Source organism: Neopelma chrysocephalum, unplaced genomic scaffold (genome assembly GCF_003984885.1).
Source record: "Neopelma chrysocephalum unplaced genomic scaffold, ASM398488v2 Primary Assembly neopelma1_81, whole genome shotgun sequence".
NCBI classification, from domain to species: Eukaryota; Metazoa; Chordata; class Aves; order Passeriformes; family Pipridae; genus Neopelma; species Neopelma chrysocephalum.
Genome location: NW_020897743.1, coordinates 2662095 through 2678141, shown reverse-complemented (window position 1 = coordinate 2678141; position 16047 = coordinate 2662095). Strand labels below are relative to the sequence as shown.

General features: G+C 48.9%; 1 protein-coding gene across 3 annotated transcripts; it reads right to left on the bottom strand.

Annotated features, from left to right (window-relative positions):
- Positions 1–569: 569 nt before the first annotated feature.
- Positions 570–15971, bottom strand: RAB41 (RAB41, member RAS oncogene family). 3 transcript variants are annotated; one of them, XM_027690647.1, is made up of 8 exons: positions 15783–15971; positions 14274–14332; positions 12558–12611; positions 6877–6982; positions 6537–6648; positions 5183–5276; positions 3460–3526; positions 570–2619 (listed from the first exon to the last, which is right to left on the bottom strand). In XM_027690647.1, exons 1-8 carry the CDS (start codon positions 15859–15861, stop codon positions 2555–2557), a joined length of 636 nt encoding a protein of 211 aa, XP_027546448.1. In that variant the 5' UTR covers positions 15862–15971; the 3' UTR covers positions 570–2554. The 3 variants fall into 3 exon arrangements, with proteins under 3 accessions (XP_027546448.1, XP_027546450.1, XP_027546449.1); XM_027690649.1 differs by lacking the exons at positions 570–2619; positions 3460–3526; positions 5183–5276; positions 6537–6648; positions 6877–6982 and adding exons at positions 7896–9996; positions 10027–10230; positions 10528–10633; XM_027690648.1 differs by lacking the exons at positions 570–2619; positions 3460–3526; positions 5183–5276; positions 6537–6648; positions 6877–6982 and adding exons at positions 7896–10230; positions 10528–10633.
- Positions 15972–16047: the final 76 nt, after the last annotated feature.

Here is a 16047-nt window from a genome sequence, read left to right as displayed (position 1 = left end):
AACAACAGCTTTCAGCAACTCTGGATTTTTTTAGTGACTTATAAAACTGAAGCTGAGAGGTGCAAACTTTACAGAATCATGGAATGGTTTGGGTGGGATTTGCCTTCCAGCAACAAGTAATTTGTCTTCCCAACCCCTGGCCATCACTCAGAGCTTGCTGGCTGCTGTTTCACGGATTAAATCTCCTTTCTTACTGAGCAGGCTTGAAAGTAAATGAAAATCAAGCATCAAAGAACAGCCTTTCTTAAGGAAATTGTTACATATTCCACATTTTGGAAACATGTCAGCACAGAAAAGTCCTTCCAACTGTCTCTTCTGCTCTTCTGTTCCTCCTCCATCCCTCCTCCTCTTCTGTCTGTCTGTCCCTCCTCCTCCATCCTTCCTCCCTCTTCCTCCTTCTTTGCTTCCTTTACTGTCCCTCCTCCTCCTCGTCCTTCCTTCTCCTCCTCCTCCTCCCCTTTTTTCCTGCTCCTCCTTCCTTCCTCTGCCATCCCTCCTCCTCCCTCCCCTGCTCTGTACAGGCCGGTTCCCCCTCACAGAGTCCCCCTGTGGCACCAGGCCAGCGCAGGTGTTGGTGAAATAACTTTATTTATTGGTTGTGATACAGGGCTGTGTCAGACAGTCCATACTCAGAGTAATAGTCACACGTACTCGCTACAGCTACGAGACAGCGGGGCCGACACACACGGCATTGAACACACCAGAGAGGACAGAGGGAAGGGAACTATTCATTTCACTAATTACCCCCCACCCCGTCAGCGGGGTCTCCCCCCTCCCTCCCCCGCTCCGCCACTCCAACAACACGACAGGGGGGCAGCGGGGCCGCCGGGAGGGGGGACAGCAACACACAGGGACACAGCGACACCAGCGATCCCAACGGGTATGTACAGGGACAGGGAGAGGGATCCACCTCCCGGCACCGCCACCGCCGGGAGGGGGGGGACAGGGGACACTCCACAGGGAATGGGGAACCACAGCCCAGCTTCCTCCTGCAGCCCAGCTCACTCCGAGGGGAAGGGGAACCAACTGCCGTCCCAGGGACTGCCAGATCCCAGCCCGAGCTGCCCCTTCCCTCCTCGGGGCCCGTGGGCTCCACAGGGGTCAGGGACGCCCTGGCAGGGCAGGGGAGGGACTGTGGTCACACCGTGCTCAGTCCCTCTCCTGCCACCAGCATCCTCCCTGTGACACAGCCCGGGGGGCAAAGGACAGTGAAATTCTCCTCTCTGCCAACTGACAAACCACCTGACTTCTGTTAGGGCAGATGGACCCAAAACCCCCACTAAAATCTCTGAAAATCTCTGAAAACCAGGGACAGTGGGGAGAGGAGGCATTTCCCAGCCTCCAAGGCTGGGAAGTGACACCAGAATTCCCTTCAGCAGCAGATAATCCCCCATTCCTGCACCCACTCTGACAGTCAATCCCTGCTCTCCTCAGCTTTGGCAGCTTAAAACCACCCCAGGAGTGAAAGGGCTGCTGGCCCCATCCCAGAGTTCTGCTCCAAAGGCAGAGGCAGCTGGGTGGGATCCCATCAAGCAGCAGCCTGGGAATGACAGTGGAATGCTGCCCTTCCATCTGCTGTGGCTTTCCTGCTCCACGAGCAGCAGTTCCCCATCTATGGGATGCGGAACAGGAGAATGGAGATGAGGAAAGGAGCCTGAGCCAAATCCACAACTGCCAGGGCAGGTATGGCCCCAGCAGTGATGGATTTCGGGTCACTGTTTGCTTTCAGAATCCCTGAGGATCTCTCCCCACCCAGCCTCACACTGCAAAGCCTCTGTTCCCTCCTCCTCCTTCCCTACACCAACACTCACCGAGCACCAACATCCTCTGGATGGGAAGAGATTCCAGCCGAGGAGAGCAGGCTGTGGGATGTCTCTGCTACACAAACAGGAGCAACAAGGCCAAAGCTTTCAGAGTTGGGGCTTTCCAGTGCTGTGTGTGACACGAGGGGCAAAACTTGGAAGTTGTAAGCAAGAGTTAGCCAGGGTCATCCCCGGGAGGGAGAAACCAAGGAGCCAATGTTGTGTGTGCCCTGCGGGAAGCAAAGCCTAGGAACAGGTGACCTGGGCTGTCCAAAAAGGCAAGGCCGAGTCCAAGGGACTGGTTTAAAGGAGCAGCCTTCCCAAAGGAAGTGGGGATGCAGGACAGGGAGCTGGCTGGGATGCAAGGCAGTAGGGAAGGCGGAAAACCCACCCCCAAAGCTTCATTTTTGTCTTCCCTAATGTGGCGGCTTTTCCATGGCATTCACAAGATACAGGGGAGCAGGTGGGCTCGAGGTGGGGAAGAGGGGGAGAAGGGGAGGAAGAGAGGGACAGAGAGAGAGAGAGAGAGTGTAAAGGGCACCATGGTGCCAAAGTGCAACAACATAAAAAAATAAACTCAAAAGACAGGACACTCATTCTGCACTCAGGGCTCATACCATGCAGTGAGAGGGGCGGCCGGGGCTGCTCCCCACCAGTAAACAGGGAGGTCGCTCTCAGGAGCTGTTTTCCAGCCCCACATAGGGATGCCTGGGCAATGAGTGATGTTCTCAGGGCATGGCTGGCAGGTGCCGTTAGCAGGAGCAGCCGCTCTCCGTGACTGGCTGCTCGGGGGGCTTCTCTAGTTTGATGTCGATCACTGCAGGGGGGGTTAAGGAAATCACCCAGTTGAAGGAGAACAAGAAGGACACAGCAGGGAAAGGGCTGTTAGTGGTCCCCCCACGGTGTTTGAGCAGAGCATGTTCTGCCTGAACAGGATTCACTGCAAAACCAGGGGGCTCGGCACGTTGAGACCCTTTAGAGGATGGAGCCCAAATGGACAGGTCTGTGCAAAAAGAATGAGGAATTACAGCATTTTAAAACTACACAGATTTCATCCCCAGTTCAAGTGGAGATGCAAAACTTGTGCTTTAGTTGCCCTTAGCTGTGTACATTTATCCACAGCCCATAAACAGGGTCACAGAATCACAGACTGGTTTGGGTTGGAAGGGACCTAAAAGTTCATCTTGTTCCACCCCCTGCCATGGGCACGGACACCTCCCACTATCCCAGGTTGCTCCAAGCCCTGTCCAACCTGGCCTTGGACACTTCCAGGGATGGGGCAACCTGTGCCAGGGCCTCATCACTCTCACAGCCAAGAATTCCTTCCCAATAACCCTACCCTCTGCAGTGAGAAGCCATTCCCCCTTGTCCTGTCACTCCAGGCCCCTGTAAATATTCCCTCCCCATCTTTCTTGCAGGCTTAGGTCTCCCTAAGCCTTCTCTTCTCCAGGCTGAACAATCCCAATTCTCCCAGCCTTTCCTCACAGCAGAGCTCCTCCATCCCTCTGATCAACTTGGTGCCTCCTCTGGACACATTCCAACAGCTCCATGTCCTGTTTCAGCCACGTCCCTGCAAAGCCCCATCCCCACAATGTGCAGTCACTGAGCCCAATTTAACAACAGATAACTGTCCAGTTCCCTGGGAAAGCAAGGATACTGTCTTCTTTGCTCTTCTCTGGTGTGCTGTCCATCCCAGGTAAGGCAGCAGCCACACGGCGGAAAAGCTGGAAAGCAGGAAGAGGAAAGCTCAGGGCTTTGTCAGAGAAAATGTCTGTTAAAACACTGTTTTACAGCAGAACTCTGAGCTGTACCAAGTTGTTATGTGGGTACTTTAGCAAGCAAAGCAGTGATCAACAATGCCACGAGAATGTTACCTAGGAAATTTAACAGGTTTTATTAAAGAAGTTATTCAATGCCTACAAAACAGGCAGTTTTATTTTATCTGTTTTGCTTGAACAGAACACGGAATTAATTAGTAACAGTTCTTCCAGGGATTCATGGAACAACTCCATCCTGCACTCACTAACCATGTCCCAGCCTCTGCTTCTGCACCCAGTGATGTTCCAGGGCACATTTGGGGATTTGTGATAAGTCACCTCACAAGGTTTAAGGAGTTTTACAGCCCATCCCTTCAGTTCAGTCCTGCTGCCAAACAGCCTTTCCTGGGCAGAACAGCTGGTTCAAGTGAGCTGCATTCAAGCTATTAAGGATGTGCTGGAGCTGGGAAGGACTATTATATCCCCATAAAACCCAGAAAATGGTTTTGCATAATTTCTGAACTCAATGCCTGGAGCTCCTCCTCCTGCCATTACCCGGCCCAGGCACTGCCAGGCTGCTGAGCTGCTGCACAAAGAACCAGAGGAATCATCTGCTAACGACCATTTTCCTCACAGCAGCCTGGCAGGGGCTTCTCATCCACCCCCAAAGTGTGTTCCTTGGAAAATCAAGGTCCCAGCAAGGTGCTGCAGTTGCATCCTCCTAATCACAGAAGCTCTCACTGCAAACACCCACTGGGCAAATAAAGCAACAAGAGTTAAACCAAAGTGGATTCAATCCACAAAAGACAAAAAAAACCCCAAGCCCGAGGTCTCACTGTGGGTTCTCCCAACCTGCTGCTGTGCAGCAATCTGGGGAGGGGGTTTTCCAGCTGACACAGCTCCCTGCAGGCCCCTGGAGCTCCCAGCTCCTCACTCCAAGCTCTGTCACATTCAGAACAACCTCTGAACTAGTGGAGGGTGGCATCACAAACTTACAGCAAGAGGCAATGGGCACAAACAGAAATATGAGAAATTCTGCTTAAATAAAATATGTGAAGTTGTTTGGTTGTTTTTTTTCTGTATGGCTCATCAAACACTGGCAGGCTGGCTGGAGAGACAGTGTCTGTCCTTTGAGATTCCAAACTCAGCTGGAGCCAGCTCTGGGAAGCCTGCTCTGAGCCTAAGGGCTGGAAAAGATGATTTCCAGAGATCCCTTCCAACCTCAGCTATTCTAAGATATTCCAGGATTCTCTGTGGCTTGTTAACAGAAGGAAGAACTTCCAGTGATGTCAACAGTGATTTCAGCAAACTGCACTAATTGGTAACAAAACCAAACAAATTCCATCTGACTGGCTGCACAAAACAGGGATTTTCCCCCTTCCTCAGCACATTCTGGGGTTGGCTCTCCTTTCTTCCAAGGTTTTCTTAGCTTGGACAGGAAATCACTGACTCAACAGGAAAGGAGCTCCCACTACTACTACAGAGCTGATGGTGATCAAGAAACATCTCAGGGGGTTGGCATCAAACACAAGCAAATCCCTGCTGGATCATGAACCCCAAGCAGGGGCCAACACACCCGGAGCAGGGACAGATTCCTGATTTTAGAACAGAACACGGATGTACCTGTTTCACATTGTATCCAGTCTTTGCACTGGTCTCAATAAACATCACATTCAGCTCTTTGGCTCTCTGTTCACCTTCTTCTGTAGTGATTTGCCTGGAGGAAGGTGCCAACAGGAGCAGAAAGACAGAAAGGAACAGAAGGGAGAGTTAGAGACGTCTGTGACTGAGCTGGTGGTCAGTGCTCACCCACCTCCCAGGAGGCACAGCCCACCAAGGGACACCTCAGGGCCCTCGAGGATGCACAACCCCCAGCTGGGAATGAAACCACCCCAGGGAACACCTGGAGTGGTGACAATCAGTGAGAGATGATCAGCACAGGGTGGAGTTTGTGCAGCATATCTGAGCCTCTTTCACAGCACCCTGCAGGGAAGGAAGAACCCCACACACTGCACCTGAGACAGAGAGCTCCCCAAAGCCAACAGAGGTGACACAAAGATTCCAGAAAGGCTCCAGCAGCAAGGACAGCCTGGGAGCAAGGACCTGGAATTGCATCTCTGAGCACCACCCTGGACATACCTGTCTCACATTATATCCTGCCTTAGCACCAGTTTCAATTACATCATATTCAGTTCTGGGGCTTTTCTCTCACCCTCCTCTATAGAAACCTGTCTACAGCAAGGAGAACAAATCACAGAGCAGAGAAAACAAACCAGAGAAAAAGAGTCCAAAAATGAGAAAAGGAAAACTGCAGGGGAAAAAAAAAACCAGCCAAAACTGAAGCAACAGTGACTGGAATGAAAAACTTCACAGGCTTCACTGAACAAGAACAGGGCTATTTTTAGTCCAGCTTTTTGGCCTCAGAACTAAACTTGGTTTTTATCAGAGGATGAATGGCTTCCCATACTCTGTATTCTACCTCAAAAAATGTCACCTGTGGCTTTGCCCAGCCTTAACAGGCACAGCATTTCAGCCTCACACAAACCCAACTTCCTTTGAAAAGGAACAAGAAGAAACTGTGCCATGAACTCACAGCTGCACGTGCACAGAGAGTTGGGCAAACTGGATTATTGAAAATGAGAGTTCCTTGCCTTTGCAAAGCAGCTTTTTGGCTTTATCTCAGCATGACATACAAAATCAGACAAAATACACTATTGAGAAACAAAGTGTAGAGCTACTTCATTTCAGTGAAAGGAATTTTTTTAGGTGGGTTTATTTTAACCAAAACTATTTGCAGAAGAGCAAAAGGGAATAACTTCTGCTGCAATCAGAAACCTGAATTTCACAACAAGGAATTTATGTCCCGTTTCAAATCGACAATTTTTAAGATTGTTTCAAACTAATTTTTAAAGCCAGGCTGGGCAGCCAGTCCTGGCTTTTCCTGGCCAGAGCAGCAGGGCCCAGCTCTCCCCGTTACCTCTTGTCTGCCAGGTCGGTTTTGTTCCCCACCAACATGATGATGACGTCGCTCCCTCGCTCTGTCCGCACATCATCGATCCACTTGGAGGTTTGCTGGAAAGAATTCAAGTCTGTGGGGAAGAACAAATGGGAGCGCTGAGCATAAAACTTCTTTTCAGAGAGGGGCAACGCTTTGCTTGTGCTCAGGTGCTTCACCACATAACCCATAAATTGTTGGAAAAACGGGGGGGGGGGAGACACTTCCAATTTTCACCGTGTTTGAGCAGAACCCGTGGCTGTCAGTGGTCAGTGGGGGGCAGGAGGGGTATTTTGAGGCATGAGACCCCGTGAGTACTCACTTGTGATGTCGTAGACCACGACGGCGATGGTGGAGTCGCGGATGTAGCTGGGGATGAGGCTGCGGAACCGCTCCTGCCCCGCCGTGTCCCAGAGCTGCAGCCGCACCTGCTGGGACAGCCCGGGACAGGGGCAGGGGGGAGAACACAGACAGAACACTGCCCTTTAGACAGGGGGCACTGCCATAGCCCCCTGCAGCAGCTCTGAGAGCTGAGCCACCCGTGACACTGCCCCCAGTGTCCCACCACCACACCAGAGGCTTCCCGACTCTGTGGATAATGTGCTTTAACACCTCCTTTGCTTGCCTACAAAACCTGCCATTCCCAAACTGCTCCAGGATACGGCCACCACCTCCTCACTGGGGTGTGTGAGGATGTTTTGGTTTGAAGTGCTGGAACTGCCTGGTTTACTTCATGTTCCCTTTGCCAACTGACACCAACAATTACAGTAAAAAACTTTTTTTAAAAAAGTAAATAATAATATTTAAATAATTTAAATAATATATTAAATATAATAATAAATATTTATAATTATATATAATAAATAATATGGTATATTATATATAATAATATATAATATAATAATATATTATTATATATTAATATATAATATACGATATATTATATAATATATATTACTATATACTATTAATGTATTATTTTATTCTAATATTCTAATATAATTATATATTATTATATAATATGTAATTATATTAGAACATTAGAATAAAATAATAATATACTAATAGTATATAATAATATTATTATTAAACAATAATGATGATTATATGATATAATTGTATAATAACAATTATATTATATTATAGATATTAATATAACTATAAACAATAATAATATAAAATAAAAATAATATTAAATTATAATATAATCTAAAAATAATAATAAAATAAAAATCAGGTCTCCCTGGTCTACCCAGGATTCTGGATCTCCACAGGACTCCAAGCCCAGAGCAACTCTGAGCAAAGCTTTTGGGGCAATTCCCACACAACAGACATGCAATTCCCTCAGCCCGGACACCACGTGAGGGAAAGAGCATCCAATCTCCAGCACCAGCACCCAGATGATGGCAATGGGGATTTTTATGAGAGATTAAAGCAATCAATAAATTAAGTTCCAGCAGAAACGGAAGCAAATGTTACACACTGCGGGCTCCAGGTGATGGGAAAGGCATTGGGGTCACCCTTCCAGAGCAGCACAGGGGTCAGAAAAGGCACAAATGCTGTGAGAGGCACAGTTTGAGCCCCAAACACACACTGAGCTATTAGGGATGGCAGCTCCAAGGCCTGGGACCTGCCCATCTGAACCACAACTGCCTAAAACATGCCCAATCCCCCAGTGAACCAAAGCTTTTACACTGGGAGTGACACCTTTGCCTTCCAGTTCTCACCCCACAGGGCTGTGCACTGCCAGAAAACAGGATCGCTTGGCATTCCCAAAGGCTTTTATGGGGGCAGACAGTGGTTCCCAGCTCCCTGACAGGAGCCTGGTCCCAGCACCGGGGCAGAGCAGTGGTTAATAAGGCAGCAAAAAGCAGCTTCACAAGGACCAGTAATTGCTTGTTTAGAAGAGAAATAGAAGCTGATTGAGCTGCAAAGCGGCTGGTTACAGGCAGATTCAAAACAAGATCTTATCTCCATCAGGGTATGTAGATCTGATGCCCTGGGGCTTAAGGAAGATTAGGAATTACAGTTAAAGCAATTAGTTCTTGCTTCATTTGGAAGGCAGACTTGATTACAGGACCGAAAGTCAGAGGTTTTTCTCTACCCCAGGAAACTCGAAGTGACAAACTCGGAGCACCTGGGCAGTGACACACTGGAGCTGGAAGATCAGATGGATCAGCACAGCTCCTGGACTTCCCAAGCTCCCCCACACTGCCCAGGCAGTTATACTGGAATATTCACCATGAAACTTGACCCAGATGGTGATTTAACACTCCACCCTTCAGACTCACAGGCAAAAAGGCAATAGAAGCAGCAGCACAGGCCTGGCCCAGGTAATTTGTTTAGTGCAGGTGATGCTCTTTGAAGGGAAGGCCTTCAGGACCTGTGCAGGTCCCACACAGACACTCCTGCAGTGACCTCAGTTTGCTGCAATATTTCTGTGGCTTCTCATTTCTACCAGTCAGAGTTCGTGTGCACCCCCTTTTGGAGGGGAAAATATAAATATAAAAATATAAATCCCTGTGGATTTAAGAATTAACCCTTAAAAACAATGTTCAGGAGGGGCCTGAACTGCAGGATGGACTCTCTCCAGGGCTCTCCCTGCCTGCATTTTGGGATGCCCAGCAGAGCAACAATAACTAAGTGATTTCTTCACGCCCTCAGAAGCACCTGAGCCCGTTCCTTCAGTAACACACGAAAACTTACGAGCCTCTCACTCACTAAGGGCAGTAGCAAGAAAACAATGACATTATCTGCAAAGCCCGTTGCCAAAGTCCATGGGATCAGCGATCACTGAATTACTTCTGACATGTCTGGAAGATGTTAAGAACAGCCTGGACTGGCAACATTTTTCCACCTGTGTGGATAAACAGCATCCTGCACCTGCACAGCGAGAAAAATGATGCCAAGCTGTGCATCCTGCCACGCTGCCTCACCCCAGAGGTCCCAGCACAGTTCAGTGCTCCTCAAACCCCAAAAAGGGTAGTTCTATGTTATTTTGCACCAAAACAGGAATTCTCCCAGAGAAGAATTCAGCTACAGTACTGGGAGAAAGACCATGTCATTATTTGCCCTCAGTATAGAGGACAAATCATAGCAGAAGTCTGTTATTTGTTAAGCAATTCAGCCAAGGAGTGTGGAACAAACCCCTGGTCCTCACTATAATCCAGTCTGGGACAGAATAAAGGTGGGCCAGAGGTTTTTCCACCTGTGCTGTGTTCTTTCCTTAAATTTTGCCCACATGGTGTTGGCTCACTGGTATAAATCCTGACACTGCAGATGAACAAAAAACTCCACCAGATCAATCGGAATCAATAACAAGGAGTCACAATGAAATAATCCTATTCATATTTTCCTAACTTGAACTAAAACATTCACGTCAAGAGTTACGGAGAATTTCCTTCTAAGCTTGTTTATTCTTTAGAAATTCTGGTAGTTGCATCTCTCCTCCTTTCAAAATCTGGATATGAATCTCCAGTTCTCTTTTTCAAGGAAATGGGACTCTTGAATCCTCCTAAGTCATTCCACAGCTTCTCTGTGAATGGGTGTTGTGCTGTTTTACCTACTCTGACAGTGTTCCTTTGCTTTGGCCCCTGAAGCTGGTACTTGTACAAATTATATATATATATATATATATATATATATATATATATATATACACATATCTGTATTTTCTCTAGAAAGGAAAAAAAATAATTCTGAAGTAAAAAAAAAAAAAACAAACAAAAACCAAAAACCAAAAAACCCCACACCAAACAGAAAAATAATAATAGTTTTCCAAAGATTTCCAACCACCTGCCATTGCAACCAGCCCAGACACAGCAACTCCCAATCCCTGCTCAGCCCTCAGCCAACACCCACGGTTGGTCTATTTTAGCTCTTTTTGGGTACCACCACCACCACCACCACTTCCAACACATAAAGATCCGTGTTAAAAGCAAGGTCCCTGCAGACCTCTGGCTCAATTACCTACTTGTGGTGCCAAAGACAATGAGAGCCACGGCAGAGTCACGGGTGGAGCTGGGGAGGAGGCTGAGGGACCTCTCCTGGCCGGCTGTGCCCCACAGCTGCAGCCTGATCTGGGAAATGGAGAAGTGCAGGGGGAAGGGGGAAGGGGGGAGAGAGCAGGAAAACGGAAAACAAAAACCGAAACTCAAGTGAAATAAAAATAAATAAATAAATGAAAAAAAAAATAAACTAACTGCAAAGCAAAACTAAGGCAACCAAAGGAAAGTTCAAACGGAACAGAACCGTGGAAAGAGGCAGCGACACTTCTGAGCCTCACAGGGACCTCAGCACACACACCCAGCAACATCCCACACACCAACACCATCCACCCAGCTATCCCTAAAAACCCCTTCTCACACCACCTGCTAACGAGGGAAATAGATGGAAATACTCAGCCTCCAGCTGGTGGATGTGTGACTCCCATCCCTAAGGAACACATCACCAGGGGTGGATGAACCCACAGGGAATCCAGAGGTGGTAAAACACAGGAGTGGGAAACGAGCCAGAACAGCAGCTACCCTCCAGACTGACTTATCTTGCACTTATATCCAACAGAGGACACCTTCCACTATCCCAGGTTGCTCCAAGGCCTGTCCAACCTGGCCTTGGACACTGCCAGGGATGGGGAGTCCCTTCTGCCTGTTTGTCCAGACCCTGATCAGAGCTGAGTGATGGAGCAGAGGTGTAATTCCAGGATATATTATTTGCTGTAAGGACATATCAAATACACCAAAGCCCACACCCCAGCTGGAGGCTCAGCATTCTTCATTTCCAGCCCAGAAATCAAAGCTTATTGCAAAAGGCAGCATGAGCCACATCTGAGGAACTATTTCCGTGTCTGAATCCTCCCAGCCTGTGTGTTTGTATTTGTCTCTCCTCTTATCTACATTCCACACCTCTGTTATTTAAACAGGCTCCATGGGCTCTGTGGACCACTTACATAATCAGGAAAACTAACAGTATTCCAACATTGGAATGAAAATGGTATTTTGTGGATAGCAGGGCAGCAGGTGAATGACATCCTGACCTACACAACCATGAGAAATCAACACTCCACTGCTGGAAACAGCACACAGACGTTCCACTGTGCCCTCACAGGTGTCAAGAAGCATTCCCAGGATCTTTGCCCTCTTCTGCCAGCACCACTGAAGAATGGTATCCATTAGTTCCCCCCAAACAAAGGTTAAGGAAGGTCTTTTCTCATAGTGAATCACAGGTGAGATGGCAAAGAAGCTCCCAGGGAACTCATCACACACACTGGGCTCAGATTTCCTTGGAAGCAACAGACCCAAAGCAACACACGGGACTGTCCCCTCCTCCCCCCAGCACTGTCACACTCCTCACACAGCAGTAAAACCAGCAAAAAAGGCAAACAGTAGCAAAACATGAACAAAACCACAAACACTGAAAGGCAGGGGAGGGGTGTGAGGGGTCTCTATGCAAAAAGGAATTTCATGCAGTCTAAATCCAAAACTGCTTTACTACAGTGGCTCAGAACTGTGTTACAACAGGAGCTTTCTATGAGCAGGGACAAGGTCTAATCATGAATAACTTCAAGCCCTGGAAAACCAACTCCTGTAGAACCCCCCTCACTGGCTTTTCATTGACTTCAGAAGTCAGACTTGATGATCCTGGTGGGTCCCTTCCAGCTCAGAACGTTCTGTGACACCTGAGCTCTGCTCAGCCCTGTTCCTACTGACTATCCCAGAGGCAGAGCTGCAAATTCTGGGAGCAAACTACACCTACACCAGGTTCCTCCAACAGGCAGCCCATTCATTCCCTGGGATATGGCCATTATCCCGTCCCAGTTTTCCATGGAAGATTTTGACTTCCTGCTGGAGGTCTCGGATCTGAACGGGTACCACAAAGAGGGGGTCAGTGATGGGATTCAACAAAGGCTGGTCCTCTGGGGGATTCCAGCAGCTGCTGGAGGAAGGGCCGGGGGCAGAGCCCAGCCCTGCAGCTCCCACGCCATCCCACCCACGCCTCACTTACCGTGCGGTCCTCCAGATACATTGTTTTTGACAGGAAATCAATTCCAATGGTTGCCTGGAAAGAAGGGAAGCATTAGTGACTGCAACCTGCCTGCCAGCAGCTGCAGCTCCCACCATTCCAAACTCTCAGAAACCTCCACAAACTTGAGATTAAGCTGGTGAAGTGATCTGCCTTCAATAGAGGGGATGAAAACGAAGCAATCTGGGTGTCTGCACCAGCTTCATTTCACAGCATTCCTCACACAAGAACTCCCCCTCTGAGGCTGGATTTTAGCCTGAGACATTCATGGATCTCAACAGAGATCACAGCTGAACCAGCAGCTCGTTCTGGCCTACCCCAGCTCAGTCTGGGAAAAATTACCTTATTAGAAACAACCAAAAGGTAGAACAAATGAGATATATAAATCATGGGCAACTCAAAGCTAAAAAGCCACATTTACTCAGGGTTTTCCACTCCAGAAAGTGCTTCCCTTCCAGTGACACTCAGAAGCTTAATTTCTCAGGCCGTTCTTTCTGCAAGTCTCCATCCATTCACATTCCCATTGCTACAGCAATTCCAGTAAAAAGACATTTAAAATAATGTACTAAGTTAGATGCACTCCCAGGCACTTCAACCGAGCTGCTGTCCCAGCCCTTCATAACCCCAGGAAACAGGAGACAGCTCTGATGTAGCAGATTTTAGTGTTTTAGACATAGATTATCTTTAATCTTAACACATACAGGCAGCACAGAAGGGCTCCAGCAGAACATGGACCATGGAATACTAGAAAAGACCACCACAGTCAATTTTGGTAGGGAGAACTTATTTTTGGGAGGCCTATTTTCTAGCCAGGACAAGGTTAATAAATCTTAATAAACACACAGATCTCTGCCAGCACCTTACAAAAGCCAGGGATGGAAACACCTGAAGCACAAAAGGATCCAGTTCCAGTGAATCACTTGTCCTCAACTAAAAACTACCCCAGTCTAAACCAGTAACTCTTTCTGGCTGAATTAAAAGACAACCCCTAATCTCATCTGCTTTAAAGATATCTGATATTCCCTTGAAATATTTCTAAGTGCCTTTGAAGCAATTAATTCTTCCTAAAAATCTTCAGGCCTCTTACACATCATCTCCTTTTCATCTGCAGCCTCTTCATCCCCACCCTCCTCTTTCCCTGCCAAGACTTCCCTGGCTTTTCCTATCTTTAGTCTTTTAGTTAAAAAATAGTAATAAAAAAAATGAGAGACTGAATATACCAAAGCTGACTTCTTGCAGATCCATCTATACACTCCAGACTCAACTACTCCTACTTAAATGGGAGCTCTAAAGATGCCAGAGACCAAGAATTATCACAAGATGTTCCTATCTTATTCATCCTCTGTTTCCTGAGACTCCCAAATCCATCACCAGGCATCCTGACCATCATCTTCTCCATCAGCCAGACCCATAAATCAGTGTTTCTCCCCATTTTCCTCAAGGCTTCTCACATATCCAAACAGGATCTAAACCCTCCTGCCTTTTTGTACACTGGATTTCCTGACATCATCCTGGATGCTCTGGTTTAATCATGAAGCCTCATCTCTGTTTCACGGCACATTTTAACCTTTTATATGATATTTAACTGACACCTCATGGATCAATGTGCTTGGCCCTCACAGGCATAAATTTTAACAGCAGGGAACAGATTTAACCATAAATATTTTCAAAAAATTAAGATAAAATCCTACCACATACCTGGTAAGTATTGTCAAAACTGTCATACATAAACCTGGTGATCAGGGAGGTCTTCCCAACTACAAGAGAAGAGAAAAATTACTTTCAAGCAGCAGTGGAAAAAAAATAAGCACTGCTTTGGGAGTGGCACTGATCTGAAAGCAGCTGCCAATCTCAGGCCATTCCAGCTACACCTTCCTGGGAAATAACCAGCTAGGAAAATCATTCCCAAAATGACAGAGGCAAATCAATCTCTGTAGGTCAAAAATTAATCATGGTGATGGCCTGGTCCTCCAATCAGGTGTGTTGCCATGTAGATAACAAAGAACTGGTTGTTTGCTTTAAGCAACCCACAAATCTGCTTTGTTCCTCGTGCTCTGCTACTTATGTAATCCCCAAGCCTGGGACACAAACATCAAAACAAACCAGGTGACACCCCAGTTCTGCTGCCTTTGGCTGCACGGAAAAGCAACATCCAAGACTTGCATCCTTTCTTCCTTCATAATGAGATTTTAGATACAGAGCAAACTCTGGTGGTTTGCTTCAAAACTTTACATTTACATCTCCAAATTTTATCAAGACACAAAGTGCAGAACTGATATGAAACAGGAAACAAGGAGAAGATCTCCGATTCTTGCTCAGGAAGGCAAGAAAAATTTGAAGGACATGGATGGAAAAGTGAAGAGGAATTAACTGCCTAAAAAGGCTGTGAAATTATGAACATTGGAGAGGGTTAAAAGCAGGTTAGACAAATGTCTACCAGCAGCAATGTCAATCCTGCCTTGGAAAGGCAGGGGAATTGGAGAACTTCCAGAAATTCCTGCAAGAGCTACAGTTCTGGGCTGGAGCAGTAAGAATCCCAGGATGGTCTGGGATTGAAGAGACCTCAAAGCTCACCCAGTCCCACCCCCTGCCATGGGCAGGGACACCTTCCACTGGACCAGGTTGCTCCAAGCCCCGTCCAACCCGGCCTTGGACACTCCCAGCAAAGAACACCACGATTCCAAGGAAAACACACAACTCATCCATGAATTTTGCGGGATGGGGCACAAAAGGGAGTCAACTGGAGACAAACCAAAAAACCCCGAGGCTGGAAGGGAGGCAGAGCAGGGCCGAGCACCGCCAGGGAGCCCCCGCATCCCTCGGGCCGCTCCCGCACAGGGCTGCGGGCGCACTGCGGACCGGCCCGGCGCGTGGGAACAGGGACCCGGCGGGTGGGAACGGGGCCCGGGGCCCCGGGAGGGCCCCGGCGGGAGCAAACCGAGCCCCGCGCCCCCGCCCGCCGAGGCCTCAGGCCGGGCCGCCCCTCCCTGTGCCCGGCGGCTCGGCCCTGCATCCCTCTGGCCCCGCATCCCTTGGCCCCGCATCCCCTCGGCCCCGCATCCCCCGGCCCCGCATCCCTCCGCTCCCCACCCCTCTGCCCCGCATCCCCTCGGCCCCGCATCCCCCGGCCCCAGCGCGTCCCCCGGCCCCGCCCGCCGCCCCGGGCGCTGCCCCCGGGCCGGGCCCCGCCGTCCCGGCCGCGCTCACCGCTCTGCTCGCCCAGAAACACGAGCTTGAACTTCCTGAGCGGGTTGCCGAAGTCGCCGCCGCTGCCGGGCGCGGACATGGCGGCGCGGGGGGGCCGAGCGGGAGCCGTGATGGGGACAAGGAGACAGCGCCGAGCGCTCCGGTACCACCGCCCCGCGCGTCACCTCCGCCGCGTCACCGCCGGGCCCGCCCCGGGGAGGCGCGTTGCCATGGCCACGGGGGAGGGCGGTTACCCGGGCGACGGGGCAGGGCGGTTGCCGTGGCG